The sequence below is a fragment of the Kryptolebias marmoratus genome, linkage group LG9, assembly GCF_001649575.2.
Source record: "Kryptolebias marmoratus isolate JLee-2015 linkage group LG9, ASM164957v2, whole genome shotgun sequence".
Lineage (NCBI taxonomy): Eukaryota > Metazoa > Chordata > Actinopteri > Cyprinodontiformes > Rivulidae > Kryptolebias > Kryptolebias marmoratus.
The window spans coordinates 7,561,689-7,575,802 of NC_051438.1; the positions used below are offsets into that span (position 1 = coordinate 7,561,689).

General features: G+C 44.1%; 1 protein-coding gene across 1 annotated transcript; it reads right to left on the bottom strand.

Annotated features, from left to right (window-relative positions):
- Positions 1-499: 499 nt before the first annotated feature.
- LOC108240043 (LON peptidase N-terminal domain and RING finger protein 3) lies at positions 500-13,135 on the bottom strand. The gene is made up of 12 exons (XM_017423148.3): positions 12,341-13,135; positions 8,512-8,630; positions 8,300-8,422; positions 8,013-8,129; positions 7,699-7,897; positions 7,525-7,609; positions 7,325-7,439; positions 6,816-6,937; positions 6,249-6,407; positions 5,991-6,153; positions 5,715-5,864; positions 500-4,825 (listed from the first exon to the last, which is right to left on the bottom strand). The coding sequence occupies exons 1-12, from the start codon at positions 12,993-12,995 to the stop codon at positions 4,667-4,669; spliced, it is 2,166 nt and encodes a 721-aa protein (XP_017278637.1). The 5' UTR covers positions 12,996-13,135; the 3' UTR covers positions 500-4,666.
- Positions 13,136-14,114: the final 979 nt, after the last annotated feature.

Genomic DNA, 14,114 nt, shown 5'->3' on the forward strand with positions numbered 1-14,114 from the left:
CCCCCTTTTTAAGATTCCATAAAAAAGTGTAAAAATAGCATGTTAGCTAGCTTCTGCTAGCTGCAATTGATTCTGCTAAGCTAACCAGCGTGTGTTTGACCTAAAATAAATATCAGAGAAAAGGAAATGACACAACTTCGAATATATTTTTATTGTCATTATTATTATTATTATTATACCAAAACAGTCTCATTAAACAAGGTGAAAAAAATGACATGTTAGCCTAGCAGCACTTGTTTCAGCTAAGCTAACCAGCCGGTAGCTGGTTGTTGGAGAAAAATAAAAAGTACAACTTACAAAAAAAAAAAGTTAAGAATTTCTGCAAAGTCTCAATAAATACATTAAATACTGTGTATCAGTAACCTTTCAAACACATTTTCACAAAATACAGTCCTAATTAGGGGTTAATCGATCATGTTTCCATGCTTTGCATTTCTATAACCAGACATGAATTTAAGGTGAAGCTAGCTGTGTGTCAATGCTACAGTAATTATGTTGGGATCAAATTAGAAACAAAGAGGAAAAATGAATATATTTACACCCTTCTTGTTATTGCATTGGGTTATTGTTTTTTGTTTTTTTTTTTAAAAAGGAAAATAATGGAGAAATGGATGACGTGAGTACAGACAATTAATGAATTTGGGAGATTTTTTTTCCCCTTCAAGTTGTTCTCATCAATCAGGAAACACTTATCTAAGGAAAAGAAATATCTTAGCGTTTTCTTTTTAACATAATGACTTTACATTTGGGTGATGGCTGTTCTCTGTCCTGTACAGGTCAAGCTGGCAACAACCAAAATTTGTTTTCACAGTTTCCATAAATAACTTTAAAAGTGTTTACGGGAAGGAGGGTAATTATCTAATACTCAGGAGTAGTAATTAATCCCATCTCAGTGTGGATATTATCATCCAAGAGATTACAAAACCGTATTTACAGTACGTTATTGGATTACAGTTTATGTCACATTGCGAAAACCTAATTACTCCAGTTTCTTTAGCTTCCAACGACATGCGGCTTTGGCCCTTCGCAAAATAATAATAATAATGATAAAACAGCGTGGGTGATTTGACTTCCTGTTTTGTGAAACACACCACTCAGTGAAGAAAACCCTACGATACAAGAAAGAAAAAGACAACAGAAAACGTGGAAAACTCACACCTTTGTATACAAAATAAAAGATTTTGAAAAAGATAAAGCTAAAGGATCTTGTGTTTTTTTCCTCTTCTCTTTTAAATGTGCTTCTGCCACATAAAAACAATCACAGACATCAGCAAGGCCTCGAGATGTTTTTCAACAGCACACTTTTTTTTTTCTCCAGAAATATGTGTGTAAGAGGTTTCTCCTTTTTTTCCCCCAGCAGTCTCGCAATAAAACAATGTGCTGAAATGAATTGCTCTTCATAATAAATGTAAAAAAAAGAAGATAAATGAGCCTGGTTCTAAATTCATCCGGTCCAGTCCATGTTTGTGTGTGGATAAAAAGGCACTGGCCTTTACTTTCTTATCAGACAGCAGTCAGGTCTGCAGGGAACAACGTTACTTATGTTTCCCTTCATGGAAACAGAGGGATCCAAATAATGATGGGAATGGCTCTACGGTCTCTTTACCCCTGTGTGAAGAGAAGGAAACTTAAATCTGCTGAGGTTGATGAAAGCTCTACGTGTTCTTAGGACTCCAGTAATCTAAGAACAGGTGGACCAGGAAGGAATCTTCCCTGGCGTTTGTATTGTGCGTCTGTCAGTGTTTGCCATAAAAGCCTCACAGAGAATCAACAACAACATTTGGGGTCAGAGGTTCAACAACAAGAACAAGAACAAGAACAACAAAACCATACATTTTGGAGCAGCTCGCCATTTCTTTCACTGTGGCATGTAAACAGTGTCACTGCGTGCATAAAATAAAAACAATATAAATAATGGAAAACGCTTTCAAAACACGAAACCAGGAGGAGCGAAACATTTACAATGCCATAAAGCACACCGATGTATCGATCACCATGACCCAGCTGGGTGAGGAACAAAAAGATTGTAGTGGATATGTACACACCCCTGTTAGAAATAAATAAATAAAACGAGGTTTTTGTGATGTATAGAAAAAGAAAGAAAAAAAAGAATAGTTTCAAAACACTTCCCACCTTAAAGCTGAACTGGAATCAAATCTAAAAAAAAAAAAAAGACATTTCATGAATGGCATTTAGTCAAACACATCCCCACAACACTGCAGGGTTTTTAGCGTTTTAGTCAATAATTCCCCAAATTGGGTGATTTGTGGGGCGGACATGACGGGAGCTGTGCCCGGGCCGGCCAAGAACGCCACCACTGTCCGGGTGCTTACTAGTGGAAATGGAAGAAGAAGCCTGTTTTGAATAAGAAGAAATGCTGGAAGACTTCACAGGAGTAATGGAGATACGACCGCACCAGTATGAACCTGAACTGACAGCTGGATCTCCAGAATCAGATGAAAACTCTTCAGATTCTGATTCTGATGGTCACCAGGACCGTCATGGCTGACAAAACAACGAACATAACGACCGAGTTAGGAACGTGGAACGGTGAGAACCAATTACTGCAGATCGTTGTCATGACATCAGCACACGACACTGCAAATCAACATAAAGACGGCAGGAGAGAGCTAACGTTGTTAACTTGTAACCAACGTGACCGCGCGTCAGAGTAGCGTTTATAAACGGACATACTGTATATCCTGTATTATTCAACAAAATAATAATCATAATAATTTGAAAAATAATAAGATGGCCACACGAGTGTACTCGCCCTTAAATGGATAATGTGTTGAAGCGCCTTCTGATTGAAGTACAGCCTTCAGTCTTCCTGTTTTCCCACCTTCCATCAGTTAAAGTGACTCTGATCAACTCAGCATCATCTCAGCTGCATCCTACAGAAAAAGCCGTGGTTTGCAGGCAGCTCGCAAAGCATGAAGAGGATCTCTTTGCTGAAAGGTCTCAGCCCAGACAGGGTCCCCCCAAAAAAATCTGTTGTCAGCATTAGACAAGTCATGGAGAAGTGGAGAAAACATGGATCAATGGTGACATTTACCGACAACTGGACATTCCCCTTCAAAAACTGATGAAAACACAAGAGCTAAGCTATTCAAGGGGGGCGCTAAAAGGCCGACAGCAACACTGAAGCTACGTCAGACGGGTACTGGCTGTCCTACATGTGACAACAACCTCCTGTGTTGTCAATATGTCTGAACTGTGGGGAAGGGCTGAGCTGTGGAAGACTTTCCTTACAAAGAAAAAACATCTGGGCCCAGTTACATTTAGCTCTGAATCAATAAGCAGCAGCATCAAGTTTCCCAGAAGCATGAAGTGCGATGAACCCACAGTGGAACCTTTTTGGGAACGATTCGAAAACGAGCGTTTGGCATCAGACAGACGCAGCGACAAAAATAAAAAAAAAATCTTCCCCACAATGAAACATGGTGGAGGCATGATGCTGAGGGGGTCAGCTGAAAATGCCTTTAGAGTTAATGTGGATGGGTTTATGAAATGTTCCATATATTTATTTTTGGAATAAGACCTTCATGAAGCTTTTGGAACATCCCAGCCAGAGTCTGGACGGTCTGGGTTCACCTAAAGAGGGCCGAGGACAAAAAATGCGCCTGACGTCTGACACATTTGGAGCACTTTCGCGAAGAAGAGCGAGTACATAATACAAAGTCCAACTCCTATAGAGCAGGACTGAAGGCTGTGATTAAATCGAAGCATCAATTTAAGGGCGAGGACACTTATTACTTTTACTTATCCCACCAGCAGACTGGTTTGTTTTTCAGATGTGCTGTACAGGATACATGTCCCCTTAAAGGTGGGAAAAGTTTTGAAATGATTTATTGTAATCTGTTTTTTTGTTTGTTTTACATCGCAAAACTTTTTCAGTTCAACGGGGCTGCGAGGACTTTTTCTATCCACTGTAAATGAAGCGATTAGGGAGGCGACGGAGCAGGAGAAATAAGAAGGGAAAACAGAAAAAGCTGCTGGAACTCATTGATGGAAGAAGCGACAAATCGAACAAAACGGCAAACCCTCAAGTTGCTCTCAAATTCGGACTTGAATCAAACAAGTCGATTCTTCAGTAAGAGCCTTTGTGTTTAAACTTCTTAAATAAGATTACTAATTTAACGGCCTTGAGTACATTTACGTCAGAATACACATTTATAGTTTTTTTTTAAGCATTTACACAAATATTTAAAGAGACGGTGAAATTTGTCTTTTACAGTAGGAGGAGGTTTGGGTTCCTGAATTGGAGGACTTTGTTTTGTCTTTAAACTATAATCTAACAGGAATTTTCCTTTTTTTTATGTCTTGTTGCATGAAATGCAAGAGGAGCTGCGTACATGTAGAAGAGAAAGAGGAGCAATAACAAAGTCTGGACAGATGAAGACAATTTATCACAAGTTTTTTGTTCCAAGCTTCACCTTCTGCCTGAACAAAGCTGAGGTCTGCAGGTCCTCCGCCCTCTGAGCTTCCCTGTGCAGCATGAAGCAAATAACCGAAGCGTGGAAGACTTTCAGTCCTTCGGATCTTCATCGTTTGTTACTATTCAGAGTTAGCCGCCGCTGCCGGCAGCAGGTCTTGGTGCAACAAGAAGGCGCGTTCAGCAGCTGCTCCGGTGAGGTTGTGCGCTGTGTGTGGACCGTTCCCCTCGTCACCGGTGTTTGCTCTGAGCCATGAAGAGCAGCACCTTGCGGATGCCGCTGAGGCGATCCTTCAGGGAGGTGAGGGCGAGAAACGGCAGCTGGGCCCGGCCCTCCAGGGGAAGGACGGCGAGCAGCCACCAGCACCACGAGGGACCGTTGGGACTGGCCTGTAAGGACACGGAGACACACCGTCACTCGGGGAGACGATGACTCTGACCGTGGCTCAGCCAGTTCTGTTAGAGACTCGAAGCAACAAAAACCCATAAAAGTTTTCCTTGAACTTTACAGAACATCTGTAAACTCTAAAAAATGTTGGCTCCTTTAACTCAGTGAAGTCATAAATATTCATAGTAATTTTATCTGTCTTGTTTAATAAAGTTCTCTTTAGCTTCTTACAGGATGTGAAATAATGTTTTCATTTAATGCTGTATTTGTAGAAATACAGAACATCCTGAAAGGTTCACAAACTTTGAAAGATCACTATATTCCAGTTTGTGTTGTTTCCAGGCAAACATTTTTACTTCTCAGATTATTTTAGGTACTAAATGCCTGATTTGGGGCGAGCTGACCCAGCTGTCTAGGCTGGTTTCCTGTAAGTGTCGTAGGAGTTATGTAAACTTATGACCAATCACAACTCTGTCAGAAATATGCAATACACACCAATGTATTTTGTCTGTATAAATACGCCCCAGTCTCAAAGATACTTGGGGTATTTCTGAAGATGATAAGTTGTGACAATAAAGATTCTCTGTGTTGAGCAAAAGGAGAGGTGGTGGTTGCTCATTTATTTCTGTAAGAACTGCCTTTAAAACCTACAGGTCCCATCCTCTTCTCATTATACATGATTCAGTTAGGTTCCGCTTACAAACCGTTTAACATTGCATTCCATTGTTCTGCTGATGATCTACAGATATAACTTTCCATACCAGCAGTGATGCTGCTATTCAGGCCTTGCTGAAGTGCCTTACAGATGTCCACTCATGGATGGAATTAAACTTTCTAAAACTAAAACTTTTGGGGGACAATCTGACCTACAGTCTGGTTTTAGGTTTGTACCTGCAGTTCAGAGTCCTTCTCGGGCATGGGTCCAAAGTGTCCTTCAATGCGTTCCTTCTGCTCAGCCTTCAGGGAGTTGACCCAAACCAGAGCCTGCTCGTACACAGTGTCATGCAGAGACTGCAGCTCACGCTCTGCCTCACCCTCCACCTGTACACACACACACACACACCTTTAACATCTTCTGATCTCACTCTCCAGAGCCATTCCCCTATCCTTCTGTGTTCCCACGTGTCCATGTTGACCCCTCATTATCTCCGCCCACCACCGGCGTACCTTCACATCCTCCAGGTACTCTATATCAGCTGTGTTGTACCCATCCTTCTTGCGGTGCTGAATGACCTTAAACCTCCGTCTACCGATAGTGTCCACCACTGATCGGCCGTCAGAAAAGAATCTGACATCTTGGATCTCCAACAGGCACCCATAGTCAGCGAACCTGGAGGCAGAAGAGTGATAAATCATATATTAACTTTGATACTCAATTAAAAAAAACACATGACCACGCAGATGCATTAAGGTCCTGATACTGACCCTTTGAGGTCGTCTTCCAGACACATGCCAAAGCAGTTGGTTCCTGTCTCCATGCACCTGCGTATCATCAGTCTGTAGCAGGGCTCGAAGATATGGAGAGGACAGGGCACAGTGGGGAAGGCAATGGTGCACACAAATATAGGCACGTTCTTGTTAAGACTGCAGAAAAACAGGAACAAAATATTCTTAGTTGTATCTTAAAGACACCCTCAAAAGGAATGTTCCTTAAAAAGATTTACATCCTGATAATTTTGACGTCAGCTGCAACTGACTCTGAGGTCAAATAGCAAACAACACACACCGAGACCTCGTCGGTCTCTCTTCGGTTTAAGAGCTTTTATTTACTGGAGCCAGATTCACTTAGCATGAAGGAAACAGTGACACTTGATGCCTGACATGACGCACTCTGAGAGGTCACAGAGTCGTTTACGTGAAGTGGGTCAGCGGGTCAAATGAGACAAAGACATTTATGGCGTTTACGTTTGACACGAGGCAATGAAAAAACCAAACAAACAGAAAACAGACCGAAGAGTTCAGATCTGACGCTAAGATGTCAGATAAACTCACTTGGAAAGTTCAGCCATCTCCTCCAGGTGGATTCTCTGTCTTTCCATGAACTCCGATGGAAGATACTTCGATATCAGTTTCTCTATTAATACTGTTTTACAGCACTGCCTCTGGACCAAGTACTGGAGAGAGATACAAATGGAGACTCAGTAAATATAAGAAAATGTTTACATTGGAAGACATTAGGTCAAGTCCAAGTTTATTTCTACAGTACGTGTAAAAAATCAAAGTGTTTTAAATCAGTTAAAATGATGAGGGTTTTTTTGTATAGTGCCCTAAGATGACTTTTGTTGTGAAATGGGACTATATAAATCAATAGAGTTGAACTGCTAACAGACAGACAAGCTCACACACACATAAACACAGACAATTACAGGATTATCTGCTTTTCATTGCAGCGAGCAATAATCAAAAGACAAAGGGGCCTAAAATGAAGCCCTGAGGTACCCCACAACATGTCAGAATGGCTCTCAGGCGTCGTGTTTGGATTCAGGGGAAACGCCACACACCTCAGACAGCTCTTCTTTACAGAGGGGACACTTTGGGTTGTGGTCCAGACATCTCTCTAGACACTGAAGACAAAACGTGTGACCGCACGGCGTCGTCACCGGCTCGTAGAACAGCCTGGAGGGGACACACAAAAGCACCGTTGAGCTTGTAGAGATGTTATTAACAGCTGTTACCGTGAGTTATTATGTGTGAACCTCACCTCATACACAGAGAACACTCCAGATCTGTCGGGTCCATGAGGTCCGTGGACATGGAGCTCAAAGAATCAGACCCGTGTACTGGCTCTGCATGGAGAGATTGTCAGACAGTAAGTAACATGAAAACACCAATCGTCAGGATGTTAATTGGTGTTGCAAGTCTCTGATAGGCTCACCAGACTTTGATTTCTTCTGATGTCCCTTCGCCCCCTGTTTCTCCTCCTCCTCCTCCTTCTCCTCCTCCGTGCTCCTTCGCTTCCGTTTCAGGAGCAGACAGTGGTGGATCTTCCTGGCCTTGGCGTTTTCTAGACTCCCGTCCGACCGCTCAGGTGCAGACGGAGGGGATTTTGAAGACAAAACGCCAGGACAAAGAGTCTGAGGGACACACACGTGGAGTAAAAGGATTAACAGATAAATTAGTAAAAAAACACAAGCTGATATCACCCTTTGCTTCAGGCTGTACTGACTGTCAGTGTGTGAGCATCTCTACCTGGACGGGAGCACTGATGCTGCTTTTGACGTGTGCTCTGGAAGACGCGATGCTGGAGTAGTCTGAGATGTGTTCAGGGACCCGATCTGTGACTGGAGCCAGGATCTCACTGAGGAGCTGAGGGAAGGAAACAAGCAATGACAGACTTACTCTGTGTTTTTACAACACAAACACATAATGCCTCTGCTAAGGAACAGACTAGAAACAAGGGGGTAAAGAAAAATAAATGCAGCCCAACGGATTGCTGTAGATTTGATCTGTTTTAAAGGCACGGCTGTTCTCTTTACCTTGTGAGCCTCTGTTTTAGCCAGCGTACAGTCCGGCTCGATGGACAGACAGATCAGGTACTCTCTCAGAGCCTCCTCAGTCCTGCCCAACGACTCCAGGGCCTGAGCCTTACCAACATGACCCTGAAATCAAAGGGGGGGTAAAAAGGTCACCTTATACTCCAGCTGGGAGCTAAAAAAACAAACCAACAGATGATTTCTCTCTGCCTTACCTTGGACCAGAGGGGCATTAGTCTGCAGGCCGTCTCTGCGTCCACCAGCGCCTTTTCATGGTGCTTCAGACTGGAGTGGATCTGAGAGCGGTTGCTGAACAGGATGTGGTCAGAGGGCGCTGAGGAGGACAACAGGAAGGACGGTTATTAGGCGAGAGCGCGTTGGAGAGACGCAGGGTGTAAAACAAGAGTCTAAGCTGCGCCTTTGTCCATTTTCAGTTTTTAATCTTCAGTTAGTCGCTTGAAAGTGTTAAGTTTCTTTGACAATAGCAATACACTCGGAAGAGTGCATTATGTCAGAGTTAGCCTATGGCTAATTTCCATCTGCAGTCCCTAGATAAGAAAAACAAATAAAATATACAGAATATAAAACACAATCAATACCACCAGCAAGGATTCAGGGTCAAAAACACAACAATGTATAAAAAATACAAATCAATGTTCCTGAACAACTAAACTCAAATATGAAAACATTAAAAATGTAAAACACACATCTTTATTTTGCTTTCCAAATGATGTATCAACAGCTAAAAAAAGATTCATTTAACAAGTCGATTGTATTTTTGTAACAAAAGCTATCAGTTAAAAGTCTATTTATCAGTCATTTAATATCTTGTTTTTCTAGCAAACACCTTTAATATTCTACAGTTTTAAATGCTTTTTTCTCATTTTAATTGATTTATTGGTATTCTTCTAAAAGCCTGTAACCTTCTGTTTAAAGTCCTCCTGAGAAACAGCAGGAAGTAGCACCGAATATCCCAGCGAGGAGCAGCTTCGACCTGCTTGTTATGAAAAATCATTTCCCTGATTTGACAGATTCCTGTCAGCCGAAACCCAGAAGGGCTCCCAATCGTCACGCCGAGACACATACCAGGGCAGAGGAGTCATAGAAACGTGAACCTCCGCTCATGTCATGTAACGCTGAATTTCCCGGTGATGTAAGGTTATGTGTCAGCAGACGTCTTTAAAAGACCTTACAGAATGTGTTATGAAAAAAAAAAAAAATCACTGCCTTACAAAACCGTGCAGCACGAACAAGGTCACCTATATAGGACGTTTCATAACTCCAAAAAACTTACGCAAATGTCGCAGCTGGCCCTGCAGGAGCAGAGGGAATCTCCTGCTTCTGTGCCGCCGCAGATATTAAGGCACTTACATAAATAAGATTAAAAATGGAAGTGTTGGAGGGGGTCCCCCCGGAGGGGGGCAAAAGGGATTATTTAGATGTGCCAGCACAATACAAGTGGGACACAAGAAGTATTGATTAGCGGCAACTTCATGACACATTGGCGTGAACGCACACGGACTTGTGCTAATTATGAGCGTGGGCTCACTGAAGTCCTGCACACCCCTGCTGTACGCTGCACCGCAACCCTCAGCCTGATCCCAACCTACATCTGATCACCGTGAACAGCTAGTTTTCACGGCAAATGATCACGCGCGCTCGCAGGATCGTCACTACGATGGCCGCCGGGCCTCGACGTAAACGCGCCTCTCAGAATAAAGGTCGAGCGTTCCTTGAAGGGATGCTGTCAGGCCAGCAAGGCATTTGCCTTCATTTAGAGTCATTTTGAAGTGGGGTTCCGTGGAAAAGCTACGAGCGAATAATATCTCACCTGCAGCAGATGGCTCTTTGAACAACCTGAGTTTGGAGAAACAGAGCCTAATTCTGACCAGATTAACGAGCTAATGGCTAGTCCAGACCAAAGTGGCCTGCTGGCACCTTAAAGACTCAAAAACCCCAAACACTTCGAGGCAGTCCATGCCCGCATCATCCCACTGCGCTGCCGTCATTTTGTTATTTTATGGTTATTTACGTAGAATTATGTGGGTATTTGCAAACAGAAACGGCAGCAGCTAGCTGTGGCACTTCAGGTGGAAGAAGGTCCTCGCAATTGCGTCAAAACAACATGGGGACGTGAAACTGACCGTGGTGTATGAGGGCGCTTTCTGGAACTGCTTTGAACTTTTTAAAAAACCTGACTCGTTTCAAGGCGGCAAAATCCGTTTTGGACCGAACCGACGAGTTCATGATGATGTTTCTGTAGAACCTTTTCCACAAAGGCCCACTTCAAAATGGCCGGAATATCCCTTTAAGTGACAGTGGAACTAACATGTATTATCTTCTGCTATCCAACTGGCAGACAGAGACATAAAATACTCTAAAAGAAGATCTAAAATATATGTTTTTACTTTGTGAAGTTCTAAAACTGCATGGAAAACGTGACTTTTTGAACATTCCTGCTCTTGATCTGCCTCGGATCATCAGCCACCAGAGTCAGATCGACTTTCAGAGCCTGTCAGAGACTTTCCAGATTTGTTTTTCAGGTCATTTTTCATGTGCGGGTACAAACATTTACCTAGACGTGAAAAAATAACTATTTGTATGCTCCGAACACCATGAAATGTCACAGACCGAACCGATACAGATATAAATTGTTCATAACTTTTCCACAAAGCCTCCCCACCCTCTCCAAAAATGGCCAGAATATTCCTTTAATACCCAACTGGCAAGACAGAGACATAAAATACACGGCCACTAAAATATCCAGGCGTGGACTAATTTTGCATGTGTCCTTTTGTAAGGAAAGAAAAATCCCCAAAGGTCGCTGAAATAAATTGAAAAAAAAAAAGTGAAAATAAGAAAAAAAAATATATACATTTTCAGTTAACCAGAATTGAAAAGGATGGGACACTAAACTGATATTTTGTTGCTCAACCTTTTGAGTCAATCAGGTGATTTCTGTCCCTCTCTCTGAGACGTCTCCACCTGTCCTCAGGTGTTTTGTCCCTCTCCTCATGAACAAACTGCTCCATCTGTCTCAGGTCTGAAGGGTTCCTTCTCCAGATGTTTCAGCTCCTTCCACAGATGTTCATCAGGATTTAGGTCAGGGCTCAGAGGTCACTTCAGAACGGTCCAATGTTTGGTTCTGAGCCATTCTTGCTGTTTTGGGTCATTATCCTGTTGGAGGACCTGTGACCTGTGACTGACACCAAGCTTTCTGACTCTGAGCAGCACATTTAGCTCCAGGAAGCCTTGATAGTCTTGAGATTTCATTGGACCCTGAACAGATTCAGGACCTCCTGTGTCAGATGCAGCAAAGCTCTTTTTTTCTTTTAGAAAACTGAATGAAACTAGTCTGGAAACCTAAATGCTTTGGGTTTTTTTCTTCCATACTTTATACATACATATATATAAATTTCCCCTAAACCTAATGCCTGACTGGAAAATGTCAGAATCAAAGTCCATACATTTCAGGGTCGTGAAACTTAAAAATAAAAATTTCCACAAGCAGCCTTGGAAAGCCACCGAGCTGCTGCAGCTAATGAGAGAGGCGAGGCAGCAGGAGACCTCTGCTCTGGGTCCAAGAGGACACTTGTCTCCATGTTTCTCATCAGCTGGAGACAGAATAAACACACACGAGAGTGGGTCAGCTCGTCAGGACTGGTGTCAGTGGAACCCAGCAGACTCTGATTGTTCCCAGGTTTCCTCAGCAGGTTCCTCCGCCTGCTGCTGGCTCTCAGGAGCCCGGGTGGCCCGCAGTGATACCCTTGACCCACATTTTTGCCGCCTCATTGTTTCAACGTTACACAATGAAGGAGGCGGGTTACGTGCTTACGTAAGGTTTGGTCCACTGGCCCAGCCTACATAAGTGTGTTATCCAACTCGTGGAGCTGCTCTGTCACCGCTTGACACACTTTCCGCCCCTAATGCCCCAACGGGACGGCTTTCATAACCGCGCACCGGTCAAACACTGAACACAAACAAGTTTAAAAGTTGCCAAAGTGCGCATATAAGCAGAAGCGTTTCAAAGTTTGAAAGTGGTACCTATGAGTGCGGCTTGGTCGTATCTCTCCAGCGCGGCTTCCATCTTCCTCTCGGCGTACAGCCCGCTGCCCTCGCGCCTCAGCCGGCCGGCCCGGTACCAGGACGGGAACCACTTGGCCAGCAGGTGACCGAGGACCACGTTGACCCTGAAGCCCCGGGCCGCCTCGTAGGTGTCCCCGCAGTCCCCGCAGACGAGCGGCCGGCCGCGGTCCCTCCTCTCCCGCTCCAGGCACCTCTTACAGAAGCTGTGTCCGCACGGCAGCGTGACGGGCTCCAGCAGGAAGCTCAGGCACAGCCCGCACGAGAAGTCCCCGAACCCGCGGCCCGCGGGGGCCCCGGCCCGCCGGTGCTGAGTCCCGAGGCTGGCCGACAGGTACTCGACGAGGTTGGCCAGGTGACGGGGTTTGAGTTTCTCCACCTCCGAGGCTTGGCGGTACACCGCGAAGGCTTCCGTCATTTTGCCCCCGAACGCGAGCGCGTCGGCCCGCCCGACCATGAGCTCCAGCCGGCAGCCCGGGTCTCCGACCCCGGCCAGCTGGCACTCGTAAATATCCGCCGCCAGGTCGAAGTTTCTCGCCTGGAAAGCCTCCGCTGCGAGGTGCAGCATGCCCTCAGTCCCCATGCGGAGCAGGCTGTTGTACGTCTGTCCCCTCATCTGTGTGGACCGTGTCCCGTGAGGACCGCGGCTGCCATCCGATCCCCGGCCGGGACCTTAACTCTGGGGTGCAGTCAGGTCCGAGAAGCGCCGATATCTGCCTCAAAGGACCGAGAAAAGACAGGGAACCGAAAAGAAAAAAAAATACGTTATGTAAAAGTTGTGTCACGTGACCCCGACCAGCTGTTCTGATTGGACGAGTTTAGAAAAAGCGTTACAAAACATTCTCACATGTAATAGTTTTACAGGAGGAGGTGGTGGTGGGGGGTCTGACCTGTATCAGGATCTCAGTCGGGTCAGAGGGACTGAAGGTGCCGGTGGGGGGGCTGGGGAGGACAGGGGGTCACCGCAGAGCAGCCACAGGAGACTTTAACCTGCATGGAGCTGCAGCTCCAAATTAAAACCAGGCTTCTTCACGTCCCCGTGTGTGTGTGTGTGTTTAGAGTAAACTGGACCTCTCAGGTCCTGTGGAAAGAGCATGAATAATTAATATCTTACCTGTTGTAGATAGCTCTTCTAAAAGACATTCCTTCACAACCGTTTTATTCCATCATTTGAGTTTTGTAACTTTTATGCTTTAAAATTTTTAACTTTAATTACTAATACCCCCCCCCCCCTCCCCCATATGTTAAAATCTCTTCACTTCAAATATGCTTCAGCATACTTCCTCTGTATTTGGCTTTTCGTGCAACTTTTAGCTAGGCTTTTGCTACTTTTAGCTAACATTTTGCTACTTTTAGCTTTTAGCTAGAATTTTGCTACTTTTAGCTTCTAGCTAGCATTTTGCTACATTGGCTTTTAGCTCATGTTCTCGTTCTTTAAGCTTTAACATCTCAGTTGCAGCGTCTTCAGCAGATTTCAGCAAAGTCATTCACTGCAATTTGGGCAGAAAATGAACTTTTTTTTGGTTTGTTTTTATTTATTTTATTGTATTTAAACTGGAATAAGCTCACTGTTCTATTTATTTATTTTATTTATTTAACAATTCTGGCACAAGTAACACTGATCTGGTTCACACAAAAAGCTTCACTCTTGTCATCGTGAAGCTGGAAGGTAAAACTGTGTGTATTGTTCTGACAGATTTACAGATTATGACCTAAAGTTTAGGTGGTGGTAGAG

Coding starts and splice junctions, on each gene's coding strand:
- LOC108240043 (XM_017423148.3), bottom strand. CDS start 12,995: ATGAGGGGACAGACGTACAACAGCCTGCTCCGCATGGGGACTGAGGGC. Junction 7,898..8,012: donor GCATCAGTGCTCCCGTCCAG/GTAGAGATGCTC, acceptor TGTGTCCCTCAG/ACTCTTTGTCCTGGCGTTTT. Junction 6,154..6,248: donor CTGGAAGACGACCTCAAAGG/GTCAGTATCAGG, acceptor TTCTGCCTCCAG/GTTCGCTGACTATGGGTGCC.